The 15,882-nt window shown below is 38.0% G+C and overlaps 1 protein-coding gene across 2 annotated transcripts in view; it reads left to right on the forward strand.

Annotated features, from left to right (window-relative positions):
- The window catches only part of PDE3A (phosphodiesterase 3A), a 281,361-nt gene that overhangs the window by 186,794 nt on the left and 78,685 nt on the right, over window positions 1-15,882 (forward strand). Inside the window, exon 2 of one of the 2 annotated variants that reach the window (XM_067469301.1) lies at window positions 6,268-6,318. In XM_067469301.1, coding sequence (XP_067325402.1) covers window positions 6,268-6,318 — 51 coding nt within the window. Of the gene's footprint in view, window positions 1-6,267; window positions 6,319-11,623; window positions 12,000-15,882 lie in introns of those variants that run through there. The other variant, XM_060776605.2, reaches the window with a different exon arrangement.

Below are 15,882 nucleotides of genomic sequence, written 5' to 3' on the forward strand. Positions count from 1 at the left end.
TTGGAATGCAAGAAAGTGAAATAGTCCATACTCCAGCAAATAATGTCCTACTACTCACTGGAGGGAAGGATAGTAGAGGCAAAGATGAAGTACTTTGGCCACATAATGAGAAGACAGGAAAGCTTAGAGAAGATAATGATGCTGAGGGAAACGGAAGGAAAAAGGAAGAGGGGCTGACCAAGGGCAAGATGGATGGATGGTATCTTTAAAGTGACTGCCTTGACCTTGAAGGAGCTGGGGGTGGTGACGGCCAACAGGGAGCTCTGTTGTGGGTTGGTCCATGAGGTCACAAAGAGTTGGAAGTGACTGAATGAATAAACAACAACAGGGATCAGGTTACTTTGTATCCACATTCACAAAAATTGAATTATACAAGCATTCCTGAATCTGTTCTTTTGATGCTTAGATGTTTTGCAGTTAAAATATTCACCCATGTTTGCCCCTTTCTACCCCTACATTAAATAACAAGGCAAGCAGCACTATTGGAATGCCTGATAATGTTTGATTCCTTTTTAATAATAGTCAACTATTCAAGTTGTATGGTATCCTGCTTGGAAATAACAACTTGAAATGAGACATGCCCTTGCTGCCTTCCATCTGCCATTTGCTTTGCTAGTGAATGTTTACTCTTATAGAAGTCACTTTTACTTTGCAGTCAAGCCTTCACATTCACTGCAGTGGAGGGTACAGGACTCCCATGAATATAAAAATATAAAAATACCATGAAACCCAAGAGAACACCTTTATCTGAATCTCTAGGTTCTCCCACATGACTTTAAGATCCATTTCCAGTGACAATTGGTTGTAGAGCTGTGCTTGAGGACCTAGACTTTCCGAGCGAGAAGATACTAATGGAATCAAATCCTCAAAAATGAAATCTGCAAATGTGGAGGGTCAACTGTACCTTGCATTTTAAAGAAGGTCTGAGAGCATTTGGCGGCAAACCCTGATTGGCCCAGGAACTTACTTTGGCCAGCCCTCATCTTGAGCCAAGCTTGTCCCCAATGAATGGTCTATTGACCCCTAATTGTGTCTTTTAATTGGGGGAGGGGGTTGCTCCTGATCAGCATAAGACATGCAAACATTAGAAATAAATATCTATGGAAGTAACATGTAGCATTTTTTTTACATGACTATAAATGAGGTTTTGCTCTAGGGCACAAAAATAAGAAAGTTAATCCAGCAATTATGCTTGACTTCCAAAAAAAAAACTTGGAAAATACTTGCTGGTTTCTCTTGTCCTTCTGTAATTCTGCCTCCATGTGTTAATTCAGTAGATGGTGGTAATGAATTACATGCTTCGGGTGTGGGCAAAGCAAGTGTTTTGCAAAGTTAGCTTTTACTGCTACAAAAAGGAATAGCCATGCCAGATTTCACAAAGACCCGCTTGTCAGGAAAGGGGAGAAATGAAATGGAAGACATATGGGTGCTATAGTTTGCTACTATGAGTTATTACAATGGTTTTGAACAAGAATATTTCTGCCAAGTTTATTGCTGGCGTCAGCAGCAGCAACAACATTGTTCTCAATGGGCTTTTAAAGCCCTTTTTCTTAGTACAAGGAATGTGTTCCAAGTTCAGGAAATAATCTTAAGAGTAATGTTGTGTGTGCAGAGTGACTTGAGCTCAGAAAAATGATCTTGTTCTTATATACAAGGATTTTATTCACTATGCTGTCTTAGTGAAAGACTGGTAAGAAAACATTTTTCCACTAAAATTATTGCCATCTGTGGCTACTAGAATTTGTCTGGTAGATAAATTTGTGTATTGTAACCAAGGGCTTTGTCTGCAAACAAATAAGGAATCTGAGAATGCAGTTTTGTAGCTTATATATCAAACTGTAATGAAGTCATGGGGCTTTGTAAACTATTCCAGTTTCTATGTGGCAAAAGAAAACACCAATGTAACATATAGGAAGGTGTCTTGTTCCAAGATATTTTCCATCCAGTTCAGCTCTTGAATCAACCCTCCAGGGTTTTAGACTAGGATCTTTCACTACCATTGATTGAAACCTCCCCACTATTACCTAAATTGTTGGCATGTTTTGGAGTTCGGACACCCTGTCCATATAAAGGTACTAACCATAGCTGAAAAAGTGTGCAGTTACCCAGTGCAAGCAAACTGATTTGATACACTGATTAATAATAATCTATCTAAATAAAAATGTAATGTTCATTTGTGGGATTAACAGAACTCAAAAACCACTGGACGAATTTACACCAAATTTGGGCACAAAACACCTAACAACCCAATTTATGTCCTTCTCTCAAAAAAATTGATTTTGTCATTTGGGAGTAGTAGTTGCTGGGATTTATAGTTCACCTACAATCTTAACCCCACCAATGATGGAATTGAACCAAACTTGGCACAAAGTTCTCCCTTGACCAACAGAAAATACTGGAAGGGTTTTGTGGGCAGTGTCCTTTGGTTTTGGAGTTGTAGTTCACCTACATCCAGAGATCACTGTGGACTCAAACAATGATGGATCTGGACCAAACTCTACACAAATACTCAATATGCCCAAATGTGAACACTGGTGGAGTTTGGGGAAAATAGAATCTTGACATTTGGGAGTTGTAGTTGCTGGGATTTATAGTTCACCTACAATCACAGAGCATTCTGAACCCCACCAATGATAGAATTGGGCCAAACCTCCCACACAGAACCCCCATGTGGGCCACAGCAACGCGTGGCAGGGGACGGCTAGTCTATATAAATAAAAATGTAATGTTTGTTTGTGGGATTAACATAACTCAAAAACCACTGGACGAACTGACACCAAATTTGGACACAAGACACCGCTCAGCCCAACGAGTGACCATCACTCATATAAACACTGGGAAACACAGCAGAAGTTACTTAAAAAGCCAAAAAAAATAGAAAATACATTGCAATGCATGCGCATAACCACATATATACACAAATATACACACACATATACATACATACACAAAACACATATACACAGAGTGGGCCACAGCAACACGTGGCAGGGGATGGCTAGTAAATAATAAACTTTATTTCTAGACTGCCGTATCTCCCCAGGAGGACTCAGAGTGGTTTACACTTACAGAGACAAACATTCAATGCCTGACATATACCAGAACATCACAGCAATAGAACATAATACAAAATAATAACAGCATTGTATAAATCAAATAAAACGAATTATCCAAAGAAAGACATAGAATATCTAATCAATAAACAAGTACATTTAAAAGCATAGTCATCAGTAAGACATCTGACATAGTTAACACAATTAAAAATGGGTGAAGCATTGGCTGCTATAGTTGTTCTTAACTGTAATGGCCACGTAGTACAGATAGGTCAGCTTGCTTTTCAATGGCATTGCTAATCCTTGTCCTCACCATATGCCAAAGTGTTAGAGGTGCATTATGCCAACATATTTAACCTTTTCAGGAATCACTTACTTATAATTTTGTAGCATAATATTAATGAAACTTTTGATTATGATTTTAAACATCTTTCAATTTAAGTATCCATACTTGTGTATGTAAAACAGTGAGAAAGCTCAAGTCACGAGAAAATATTACATTGCCTGCTCCCATTCTTATAGGGCTATTTTTATTAATGTGATATCATGATGTGTTTAGACATATTCTGAAATTCTCTTGATCATGAAGATATATTTCCTGCCTTGCAAGGAGTTTCTTTAAAAAATACATTATGATTTATTGCATATGATATTTGGGGGGTGGGGAGATGTAGCTGGTGGCACTATTGCTATTATCCAGATGGAATAGTTTGCATGGATTTTGCTTTGAAAATGTCTTAAATTTGAGTGAATGGTAAAGTATGTTATGCTTATTTTGCACAAGTTGCCATTTGAATACAGATCTAGACACGTTTCATTATTTTTGAATGTATATTTTCTGATTATATATTAGTTTGTTTGTGTCAAATAATTGATAAAATGTTTTTTAAGTGCAGAGGTGCATTTTAGTAGCTTTTTAAAAGAGGAGGGTGGAGGCCATTTTTGGATGGGAGTTCCAGAAACAGGGGGGCAACCACAGAGAAGGCCCCCCTCTCTCGTCCCCACTAGCCATGCTTGAGACTAATCTCCTTTCAAAAATGCCAATGCAACATCACAACCTCCAAATGTCCTGTTTTGACAGAAACATTCCCTATTAATCCTCCATTGTCCTATTTTTCTACTGCTTTTAACATGTCTGGTTTCTCTCTCTTAATCTCATTTTCCCCACTTCCCTAACATTGTTTGAATTATTGCAAAATAGTTTTTAAAAACAAAAATGTAGTTTGCAACCAGTTAACTCAATAAAGGGGTGTTGAAAAGAGGTGGTAAACTCTTGCTCTTCTTAGTAGGATCAGGCAACCACAACCTCATCAGATGGACTGATTTGCCTGTCATATGTAACTCACTTCCTTGCTCCTTTCACCATGGAGCCATTACAATGACAGTGAAATATTTTGTTCTAGTGTTTACTTCTAGTCTGCATAGTATTTTAACTATTTCATTTAGCAAACAGATAGATCCTCTAAATTTTCCAGAAGAAATTGTACTGTTGTGAATGCTAAACAGGAAGGGGGGGGAGTTGTTTTGCAAAATGAAGATTATTCATAGACACACCTAGATTCATAGAATCAAAGAGTTGGAAGAGACGTCATGGGCCATCCAGTCCAACCCCCTGCCAAGAAGCAGGAATATTGCATTCAAAGCACCCCTGACAGATGGCCATCCAGCCTCTGTTTAAAAGCTTCCAAAGAAGAAGCCTCCACCACACTCCAGGGCAGAGTTCCACTGTTGAACTGCTCTCACAGTCAGGAAGTTCTTCCTCATGCTCAGATGGAATCTCCTCTCTTGTAGTTTGAAGCCATTGTTCTGCATCCTAGTCTCCGCGCCATTGTTCCGCATCCTAGATGGAAACCTAACCTTTCTATGTATTTGACTTTATGTAGCCAATTTCTTTGTATCCCACTCTGTGGTTTTATGATTCTAAGATGTTTTTACAAGCAATACGTGGTGCTTTTCAGGAGAAGGAAGCTACTATGGTGGGTTTCTCTATGCAAGTATAACAAGTTGCCATTTGCACTTTTACCCTTTTGGCCTTTTTGCTGCGAATTGTTTGATGGAGGTCCAATGTGCTGACTTCAATTATAATTTCTCTTGGATGAGGTGTGTAGACAAAGAAGTACAATGCAGCTGTGTTGGTGGTTGCACAGAGATCTCTCTCACATGTGGAAATTTCTGTATGCTTGAATGGATGTTGACCACAAAGAGCTTGGGCTGGATCAATTTTTGCTTCTTTGATGGCTATACAAAACAGTCCTCAGAATGAACCTTCTCCTGTGAGATTTGGAATGACAGCATTAAGAGCACTTTGCTGGGGTTGATGCATGATTAGAATTACTTCATCTGGGATCCTCTTGACTGCAGGCTTCATAAAACGTAAAAGAAAAGAAATGAATGGTCTCTTTTCCGTTTGTGGGACCTTTCTGTTGAGAAGAAAATACCTTACGGTCAAGCTATTAAGCATTCTCCAAGTTTCACCGAAGTTCAGCTTGGTCATACAATATGTTCCTTACCAGTAATCACTATTGCCAGATGTGTAAACCATTCAAAGAGTTTAAAACTTGTTGGATTTACATTCTCTTACATTAGCAACTTCTCAATACTGTGCATGGATGTGATCCAAATGACAGGCATATTTGCAATCCTGTGAATGCTTATTGGAGAGTAGCCCCATTGAATGTCACTTCTTTCTAGGTAAAGAGGGACTTGCATTTTAATAAAGCTGTAGTTGGTTCATTTTTCCTTTTTTAAAAATGAAGCTATCTGGATCAGCATTCATTGTTTCCCATTCTGAATTTTGCAATACAAAAAAGTCCCTCATTCACTGTGTATATGAAAACACAGGCATTGCAAAATCCCCTTCAAAAATCCAAAATCCAAAAAATGTCTGTTTCCAATCCTTTTGCATAAGGAAAACCAACCTGTACTAACATGTATACCCTCCAAATGCACTCACTATTTTCAAAATGCTTACAATTGGATTAAAAAACCCAATCTATGACAAATATGATTGTTAAGCATACTTTGTTTCCAATAAGGAAATACTGCTAAACCCTACCAATGTCATATATTACATTATACAATAATTATAATCCCCCATTTAAAGGCTGTGTTTCATAATGCACCAAACTGTATGCAAGAAACCTAGAAATTATTATTATGTTTGTTATTGTTATGGCCATTACTAGTACTACAATGAATTTCTTCTCTCTTGTAGATTATGGGACATTCTGAATGGGATCACAAACGGGGACCCAGAGGATCTCAGGTCAGTGCAATATTATTTTTTCTGTAGAGTAAGTTCTAATACAGTACATGCTTTTACAATGTGAACTGGCAATACTCCGAGAACACAAACTTCTAATTGCCTTTCATGTGATTCCCAATAGTTTCCAAGAAGGAAGAGCCCTACTTAGCTGCCCCATCTCAAGTCAGTCTTTCCATATAGTGATTTTTTTTATGGCCTGGCTAATGTTCATTTCCTTTCCATGCACTCCTTGACCCTACACTTTCTATTCTCCATGTTATCTCTCATCAAAGTCCTGATACTCCTTTCTTCCCCATCTCTGATTGCCAAATACTACTACCACAACAATATACATTTGCTGAGCCATTGGTTCAAAAAACAGAAGAGAATGCATTTCAGAAAAACTCTTGTGATGCTAGAGCAAGTAAGGTGCCTATTTATTTATTTATTATTTACCATATTTATACACCACACTTCTCAACCCCAAAGGGAACTCAAGGTGGCTTTACACATAGGCAACTATTCAATGTCTTAAAAACCAAATGCCTAGACATTAAAGCCATAGTTTTGATGCATGGCAACTTATACACCTGAATCTCTGGTTTTGAGAAATCTGATATGCTACTACAATATCTTAAAGTGATCCATAAACTAGCCTGCAAAATATTTGCTTGCATGAAATGACTTCCCTTAAGTAATCATTGTTCAGTTTTATTGTGTCATTCTGATAATTGTTTGTATTTACCCATAGAACTTTAATCAGGAATCATATTATGCTATTTTCTGCAAATAATCTTGCTGAAGTCCTGCACTAAGGATTGCAAATTTTTAAGTAATCAATAGTATAGTACAATACCAGATGTTGATCTGGTATTGTACTTCAGAATTGCTTTGCATCATTAGCCTCTGTTCATTGTATGTATCTTTGGCCAGTTTAACAGCATTTTACAAACTCAAAATCTCTTAGACCATAAATTCAAATAGATGGGGATTAATCTGTCTGTTTCACTTTATCTGCTGTGCACATTACTTCAGTGAAAAGTCTGCTGTGTCCTATTTCCAGATCAATTGTTCTATTGTTCTGCAAAAAAGTTTTTGTACTCAGTTTCCTATAATTTCCACATTCTTGCAAGTATTCCCCCCAGAACCATTGCATATTTGACCTCAGGTTTTTCCGATCATACACTTTTTTGCATTCAGTTTGTGATCAGAAAACTATGTTACCAAATTTGCAGACTGGAAGAAACCTAATAAAATCTGTGTTCTGATTTGTCTTTTAATTTGAGGAGTATGAACACGATCAGTCCATATTAAAAATAAAAACCAAATGGACTTTGCACACTTTCCTAATTTTGCACAACTTTATTTCTCTAAATTTTAGACAGAAACTGGTTAAAGACATGGGCTGCCCCCCCCCCCCCCCCCGTTCTCTCTTTCTCTCTTGTGGTTTATGACTTTGGCTGCCATTGATTTCTTAGCACTCTTGGACTTACCTATTCTAAAAGTCCAGGATACTTCTATTGCATCGTTCCTCTTCTAGATTCTGTGAGGCAAATTGAATATTGCAAACACAATTATAATTAATGTCCTACACACACACACCCAATGAAGTGTCAGGCTTCTGTTTGTACTGCAACTGCAGCAACCTCAGAGGCAGCCCATAAAGCCTTGAATGCAAAGTAGGTGGAAATGCATAATAGATTGCATAATAGAAATTGCACTATAAAGAATGTACCCTTTTGTCTCCTTCTAAATGCATACTTGAAAATCCTGCTGCTATATTCAAAGAGAAAGGGTCCTAGCTCTTATCCCTGGTATTTCCAGTTTCTCACCTCTCCAGTTCCTCCAATCTTTCTGAGTTCAACTAGTAAATGCACTCCCTTTCAAGCTATCTCTGTTCTTTAGACCAAACCAATAACAGAGGTTATACATTCATATATTTTATTTATATTCTGATTTTCTCCTGTATGGCACTCAAAGCAGCTCACAATGAAATGTTGTGGTGCAGGTATATTGCAAAAGACATAATCATCACAAATTCTTTTTCTGGAATTATTTATTACATTTAACGCAAATGATCCAATTTGTAATCAAAATAATGTATAGTATTTTGCGAAAAGACAAAGCATAAATATTAAATAAAATAAAGCTACTAAAAATAAAAGCAGATAAAAGAAGAAAAATATAACCAGAACTAAAGCACAATACTGAAACATTAAACAATGATTAACTGAAACACAATAAGGCTCCAAACTGTAATAAAATATACATATTATTCTACTACTACAGATACAATAACACAAATAGTTCTACCAAAGTTGTTAGTAGTCATTTTTTTTATGTTGATCTGTTTTTGACTGATGGTGATCCTAAGGTAACACTATTGCAGTTTTCTTGTCAAGATTTGTTCTGAAGAGGTTTTCCTTTACCTTCCTCTGAGGATGAGAGAATGTGACTTGTGCATGGGCACTCAATGAGTTTCGGGGCTGACTGGAGATTTGATTCCTATTTCCAGAATCATAGTCCAATGTTCAAACCACTGTACCACACTGGCTTCTTCCCATAAATTATTGCACTGCTGGATTTCTTAGTTTAACAAGTCCATAAATAGTTTCCAAAAAGTATTCAATTGCTTATCCTTTAAGGCACACATTTGGCAATTTGGACTAACTCAGCCACTTTAACGATCTATCCTTCCATTGTTGGCGTTGCTGTCCACTTCCAGGTTTTAGCAAACAGTGTTGTTGCTGATGTTATCAAATATCAAATAAATAATCCATAATTACTGTCCAACTCTTTGTCCAGCAAGAATATTTCTGGTGACATTACAAAATCTACTTTTAGACCTTTTTTCTGTTAACATGAATAACGTTTCATCTTCTTTCAAGTCCACGGCATATGGAAAAAGGAACCCTCCTTTCCACCAAGAGCTCTCACTTCATGTTTTCATCCATCTGATGACTTGCACATCTGCATGTATCCCTTGGGTGGAAAAACTAATTCAGGCTGAAGGCCAATTTCAATTTCAAATAATTTCTTGAGAGTGTCTTCCAGAAGTGACTGGGATCAGGGAATACCAGTAGTAATTTAAATGAAACCTTTAGCTAGCAGAAATTAAGATATAGACGTGAGTTCAAGCTCTTAGGATATGGGCACAGAGACTCATAGAAAATCACCAACTGGTAGAAATGACACAAAAGTTTTGTGTCATTCTGCACAAAACTTCTGTATTATATATAGTTTGAGGGAAATAACAGTACCACTCAGTTCTGTTTGGTCAAACCTCACCTGAAATACTTCATCCAGTACTGGGCAACACAATCCAAGAAGAATATTTACAAACACAAATGTGTTCAGAGAAGGATGACAATAATGATCAGAAGTCTGGAAACCAAGAAGTATTGGGTGTAGCTTAGGGAAATGGGTATGTTTACCCTGAAGAAGGGTATTTGAAAGGATGCCATATTGCACATAGAACAAATTTGTTTTCTGTTGCTCTAGAGACTAGGAAATGAAGCACTGGATACAATCTTAAACTTTAGGAAGAACTTCCTGAAAGTAAGGTCTGTTGTAACAATGGAATATGCTGCTTCAGACTATGGTGAAGTCTCAGTTTTGCAAGTTTTTAAACAGACCTTGGTAATCATTTGTCAGAACCGCTTGGCTTATATATTCCTGCATGGCTGAAGGGTGGATTGTGTGACCTTGTGCTGTTTTCTAATTCTATCAAAGTAGCATAGTCTTGTGGGAAGCAGATATTTGTGGACGAATTTTGGAAGAAGGTTGTCCTGCTTGTAAATGTAAGAAACGGTCTTATGCCACTTCAGAAGGGTATTATCTATCATTTGCTTCCTGATTAAAATTGGAGATGTATTTGTGCCTTTTGCCTGCAAGGCTTTGCTTGTCTACTGAACAAACTTTGAGATCCTCATCTCAAAGCTTTTCAGCTTTAAGGGTGCCAGCAACCATTTTCCTAGTTCAGAAAGCTTTTGCCCAAGAGTTTGGTTGATTAAACCTTGACACAATTCAAATTGAGAGTTTACATTCAACCTGAAAAGCACTTCCTGAATTTCAGGAAAGCCCTAATCCAGACAGATACATGCTACTCCTGTGATTAACATACTCCAACATGCCCAGAGGCTTATATAGCTTTTCCCATTCTTGCAGTCCTAGAAATGAGGACGAGAAATAATTGGTGAAGAACCGAGGCATCTGGGGTGGGGGACTGCTATCTAAAACAAACACCTAGTATTCTGACATGTAGGTCAGAATAGTGATGGAAATAATATTTGCCAATGTTTCTTCTTCTTCTTCTTCACAAGAAACAAAGTGCACTGGATTCCTAAAATATTTTGGTCTGAAATATGTTTCTAGAATCCATCCTCTCATCTGATTCTCCACATAACAAACTCTTTCAAACATGGTCAGCTGCCAAGTGTTTTTTCTCAAATGAAGACCTTTCTTGCAAAAAGAAAGAAACACTGAAAAGTCTCAAAATGGAGTGAGGGAAAGAAGGAAAACAAAAATCTTCAAAAAGTTTTATGATGTTGCTTACTGGAGAGAGAGAAAATCTTATATTCTATGAGAACAATATAAGTGAATATTTAGCCAGTCAGACAACTGAATGAGTTCCTGAGCATACAAGATTTTGCTCCTTTATGATCTCCAATTTCCAGTTCTAGACAAAGGAGAACCCAGACAATTTGGCCATGGTATCAGAATGCTTAGATAACTTTTCCTTCCTCCAGAATACAACAGACAGAATGTTTTTTTCCCCCAAACATGTCTACTCTCATCTGGCAAAGAGGACTATAGATGGAAGTGGAAATTCTGAGCCCTGCCTTGTGTATTGCTTGCAAGGATGCAAATCTTCATCCAAAGGTCCATACTTACAGTGGAAGTGTGCACCCTACAATTTTATTTTCATACTGTGGATAGGAATACTTGTCAATCATCAACTGTTTTTATTCCCTCTGAAGAACCTACAAAAGCATAGCTCTTTTAAAAAAGAGGAAAGCGAAGCCAATTTATTGAGGATGCCATATGGACAGGATTTAGTTGCTGATACAGCTCTGGTGCTCTTGGTTTGCTGAGTGGGTGGTGAGGCGTAACCCCTGGTCTGCAGGGAACAGGCAGTCCTTCCTTTCACAGCCTTCGCAAAAGGATGCTCATATTGAGAGCAGGAGGGGCACCCGAGTCTGATGTGTTTTAATTCACTTAAAATGTAAAAGCTCTCAATTATATATAACGGAGGTGCTGCAATTTACCCTCCCAGTTCCTAAGCAACAGCTATTTTCAGATGGAGTGCGTCTGGTGTTGTCTACCTACTCCATGCGTATATGAGGTAATTCATCAGTGAAGGCTGACTCCCCACCATCATCCCACTCTTCTCCCTTGGCTACTTCCGATTGAGGGATCAAGGCTCGCGAACCGAGGAAGAATTGCGACAAGCAAACAAACAAAACACTAACAAAAAAATATATCAAACTCTATCATCTCCAAACTTTGTTGCAACCTCTTTGCAAACATAAAACTTCTGGGATCCTTGGAAGTTGAGCAATGCAACTTACAGGTTTGGAAGTAACATCTTTGCCATTGGTTTGAGATTCTTCAGAGGAAAAGCTACTGTGAGCAAAACCATGAAACGGAGACCTTTGCTCTTATTGAAGCGTCGATGGGAGTCCATCCCAGTTACCAAACAGGTATTGTGGCTTTGTTTTATAGTCTCTTATCTTTGTGATATAAACATGGGAGTTTAAGCAAAGAGCAGCAGCTCATCTTACTCATGCAGTTGTGAGAGCTTGTTTGCTACCTATGGTTTCTATTAGCATGGCTGTTAAAGGTTTTGGCTTTAAATATATTGCTAGTATGTCTTTTAGAGCAGTTGAAGCTGGCTATCTATTGTTTCTTGTTGCTGGATAGATTGTGAGGGAGAGGGATAATTTCATCACACAAAGCAAAACCTGCATGATAAAAATTTAAAGAGCATGCACTGATGAGAATGCAGAAAACAAGAAAAGAGATTTAGATTTGCTTGAACATCTTTGGTGAGGAATCTTAGCATAAGTTACTTATTTAAGTGAGGCATAACTGGGTGAAGATCTCAATAAATATGTGGCTGAGATCAGAGGTATATAAAATATACATACTAATAATTACTGGGCTCTTTTAAATGTTCAGTTGATTCATATACTGCAACCAGTAGTGGTAACAGTAGCAGTAAAGACAAAAAATAATAATGAATATTTCATAATGCTTGTACTCTATAGAGCAATGTTCTAATGGAGACCCTTGCATAAGACACAGGGGACTGAACACTATACAGACTTTGCTGTGTTTAGTGGCATATAAGGGTGGATTCTTCAGACATTTATGTCATATTGTTGTTGCAAAAATCCATTACTTGGGTTCCTGAGTGCTTCAAAAAGAAAGAAAAAATGATGTTCACATCTAAGAATGTTGACTTCCTCTCTCAGTGCCCATGCAGAGATGGTGCCTAAAAGTTTTGTTAGAGCTCCAGAAAACTCAATTGGTTAACTAAGACCAACATTATTCTTACATTTGAAATACAGATTGTTTTGAAAACTAGCAAAGTACAGAGAGCTGACTTTACTATTACAATGCAATAGCTGGCTTTGGCTGCAGAACTTGGGAAGCTGCAACAAGGTGTTGCAGGAAAGAGTTGCATGCCTTGCTTCCACTAAGGTAGATTATTGTTTCCTGGCAATTCTATTCCATTGCCAGTCAGCTGCCAAACTGTCATGGAATGAGAGTGACCAGCTATTTTGTGTTTGTGTGTGTGTATGTTGGGGGGGGGGGTGCTGTCTCAGGCAGCACAATGGCTTGTGCCTGCCCTGAAAATCAAGCAAGCAAGTGGGTTAAGCATTTTTTATGTAGCAACTCTAACTTTACAAATGTCCTTTCTAATAGCTCTTCTGTACAAGCTAATTTTGGCAGTGTAATGCTGGATATGGAGAACCTGGTTTAATATTTATTATCCAGGATCTTAATCTAGCAAATGGATTAATTCAATTGGCCTACTATAATCAGTAATAGGATTTGGATATAGATTACATGGTTGATTTACCTATTTCAGTCTATAGCGAGGCCTCTGTATCTGCAAGGAATAGGTTCCTGGCCAAACTGCAGTAACATGAAACAAGGTCATTAAATAACATGACTTCTAGTCCCAGCATATGATAGAGTTTCATGAAAGGACAGAAGGATTCCTAGAGTAGGTAACTTCTGAGGAAAGTATACAATAGAATGGCCTGGAGGACCTAGCAAAATCTTGGAAAGACAATTTTCTCTCTGGGCATGCAGATATGGGTTTTGCTGATACTGAGGGTCTTATTGTACTGACTGTTCCATGGTGGCAAAATGAGATTAGTACTTATAGCAAGAGGGAGGAGGGATGTAGCCATTCAGATGGGGATAAGATTGCATGGCACATCAGCTGTAGTAAACAGAACAAGTGCTGTTGAATTATTACTTGACATGGAAAAACATGATAATGTTTTTAAGGCTTCATGTGGTTTTTTATATTCTTATATAGTATGCTAATGTTTTAAACAGTATTTTATTATTGTTTTATTTGTTATAATTGTTGAGGCATCAAATTGTTGCCAATTGTGAACCGCTTCGAGTCACCGCTGGGCTGAGAGGAGTGGTATATAAATGTGGTAATTAAATAAATACTAATTACAGTTCCAGTTCATTGGCTTCTGGAGGATCACATCATCCCCTGTCTTACTTTGCTGATAACTGGAGGAAATCCTGGGTCTAAGCAGAACTTGAAAATCAATAAATAAACCCCAATAAACTGGATTGGGCACCTCCAGATACTTCATTCTCCTCAACTGCAGCATAATAACTGGTTTGGATTATAGGAGTTGCAGTCCAAATATATTGGAAGGCAGTAATTGTCCACCTTGCAATAAACTAATATGGAATAGCTTTCAAGTGCAGAGAAAATATCCTGCAGAGGAAATAAAGGTAAAGGATTTCCCCTGACATTAAGTCCAGTTGTGTCCGACTCTGGGATGTGGTGCTCATCTCCATTTCTAAGCCGAAGAGCCGGCATTGTCCATAGACACCTCCAAGGTCATGTGGCCAGCATGACTGCATGGAATGCCGTTACCTTCCTGCTGGAGCAGTACCTATTCATCTACTCACATTTGCATGTTTTCGAACTAAGTTGGCAGAAGCTGGGGCTGACAGCGGAAGCTCACGCCGCTGTCCGGATTCGATCCTGTGACCTTTCAGTCAACAACCTTAGCAGCTCAGCGCTTTAACCCACTGCACCACTGGGAGCTTCACAGAGGACATAATTTGCTGCAAAAGACATTGGGTGAAGTTAGGAATTTCAAATATGATTCCACTGTACTAAAGTGTTCTGCCATCTCTTCCATCCAGTCTTGTATCTCTGAAACAATCTAATAATAATAATAATAATGTACTAAAGTGTTCTTTTGCCATCTCTTCCATCCAGTCTTGTATCTCTGAAACAATCTAAAGGACTTTAAGACACGGGGAAGGTGGTCTGGTCTAATTCATACTAAACACGTGGAAGGTTATTTCTTGACCTGCTATATGATGTGGAAATAAGTCTTGAAAATTACATACCTGCAGGTTTTGAACCACAGGGAAGTGTGATTAATAGTGTTGTGAAAAATCATTTTCCAATGGTCAATGATTTAATAGCCCATTTTCCTTTTTAAGAAAGATCGCTTCACATATAAGATGAATTGCAATCAAAGTAATAATGGGGTAGGTAGGTTTTCTCTAAAGGTCAAATCTGAATACACCTATTGGTGAATCAGCAGATTTCACCAATAACATATCAGAATGAGAGGTGGGGCAGTATTAAAGGTAATACAGCATTTTTCCTAATTTGTGAAATTAGTTTTGAGTCCGCATTGAGTCGCCTGTTTGAGCTGAAAAATCCGGTATAGAAATAAAGCAAATAAATAAAATAAATAAATAATAGTTTGTTGAATTCAATGGATAGCCAATTGTCATTTATATACTGAACTTTTCATCAAAGTTTGGGGAAATGTAAACATTTACTATTTTAATGTATTGTCGAAGGCTTTCATGGCTGGAATCACTAAGTTCTTGTGGGTTTTTTCGGGCTATATGGCCATGTTCTAGAGGAATTTCTCCTGACGTTTCGCCTGCATCTGTGGCAAGCATCCTCAGAGGTGAGGTCTGTTGGAACTGGGAAAAAGGGTTTATATATCTATGGAATGACCAGGGTGAGACAAAGGACTACACAGAGAAGCCATTGAAATACACAAACATGTGGACAATTTCAACAGAAAGGAGGAAACCATGAAAATGAACAAGATCTGGCTACCAGTATTAAAAAATTCTAAAATTGCAACAGCAAAAACAGCAGAGAGGAAACAGGCAGGGACATCTAATTACCTTTCAAGAAGAGTTTGCTCCAGGCACAGTCAGCCCATTGTATGCTAATCAAGGTGGTCAGTTGAAATATTCACACCTAGCCCAACTTACAAAAGCCCTTTGTCTCACCCTGGTCATTCCACAGATATATAAACCCTTTTTCCCAGTTCCAACAGA

The sequence above is a fragment of the Anolis sagrei genome, chromosome 5 (assembly GCF_037176765.1).
Source record: "Anolis sagrei isolate rAnoSag1 chromosome 5, rAnoSag1.mat, whole genome shotgun sequence".
In the NCBI taxonomy this organism is placed as follows: domain Eukaryota; kingdom Metazoa; phylum Chordata; class Lepidosauria; order Squamata; family Dactyloidae; genus Anolis; species Anolis sagrei.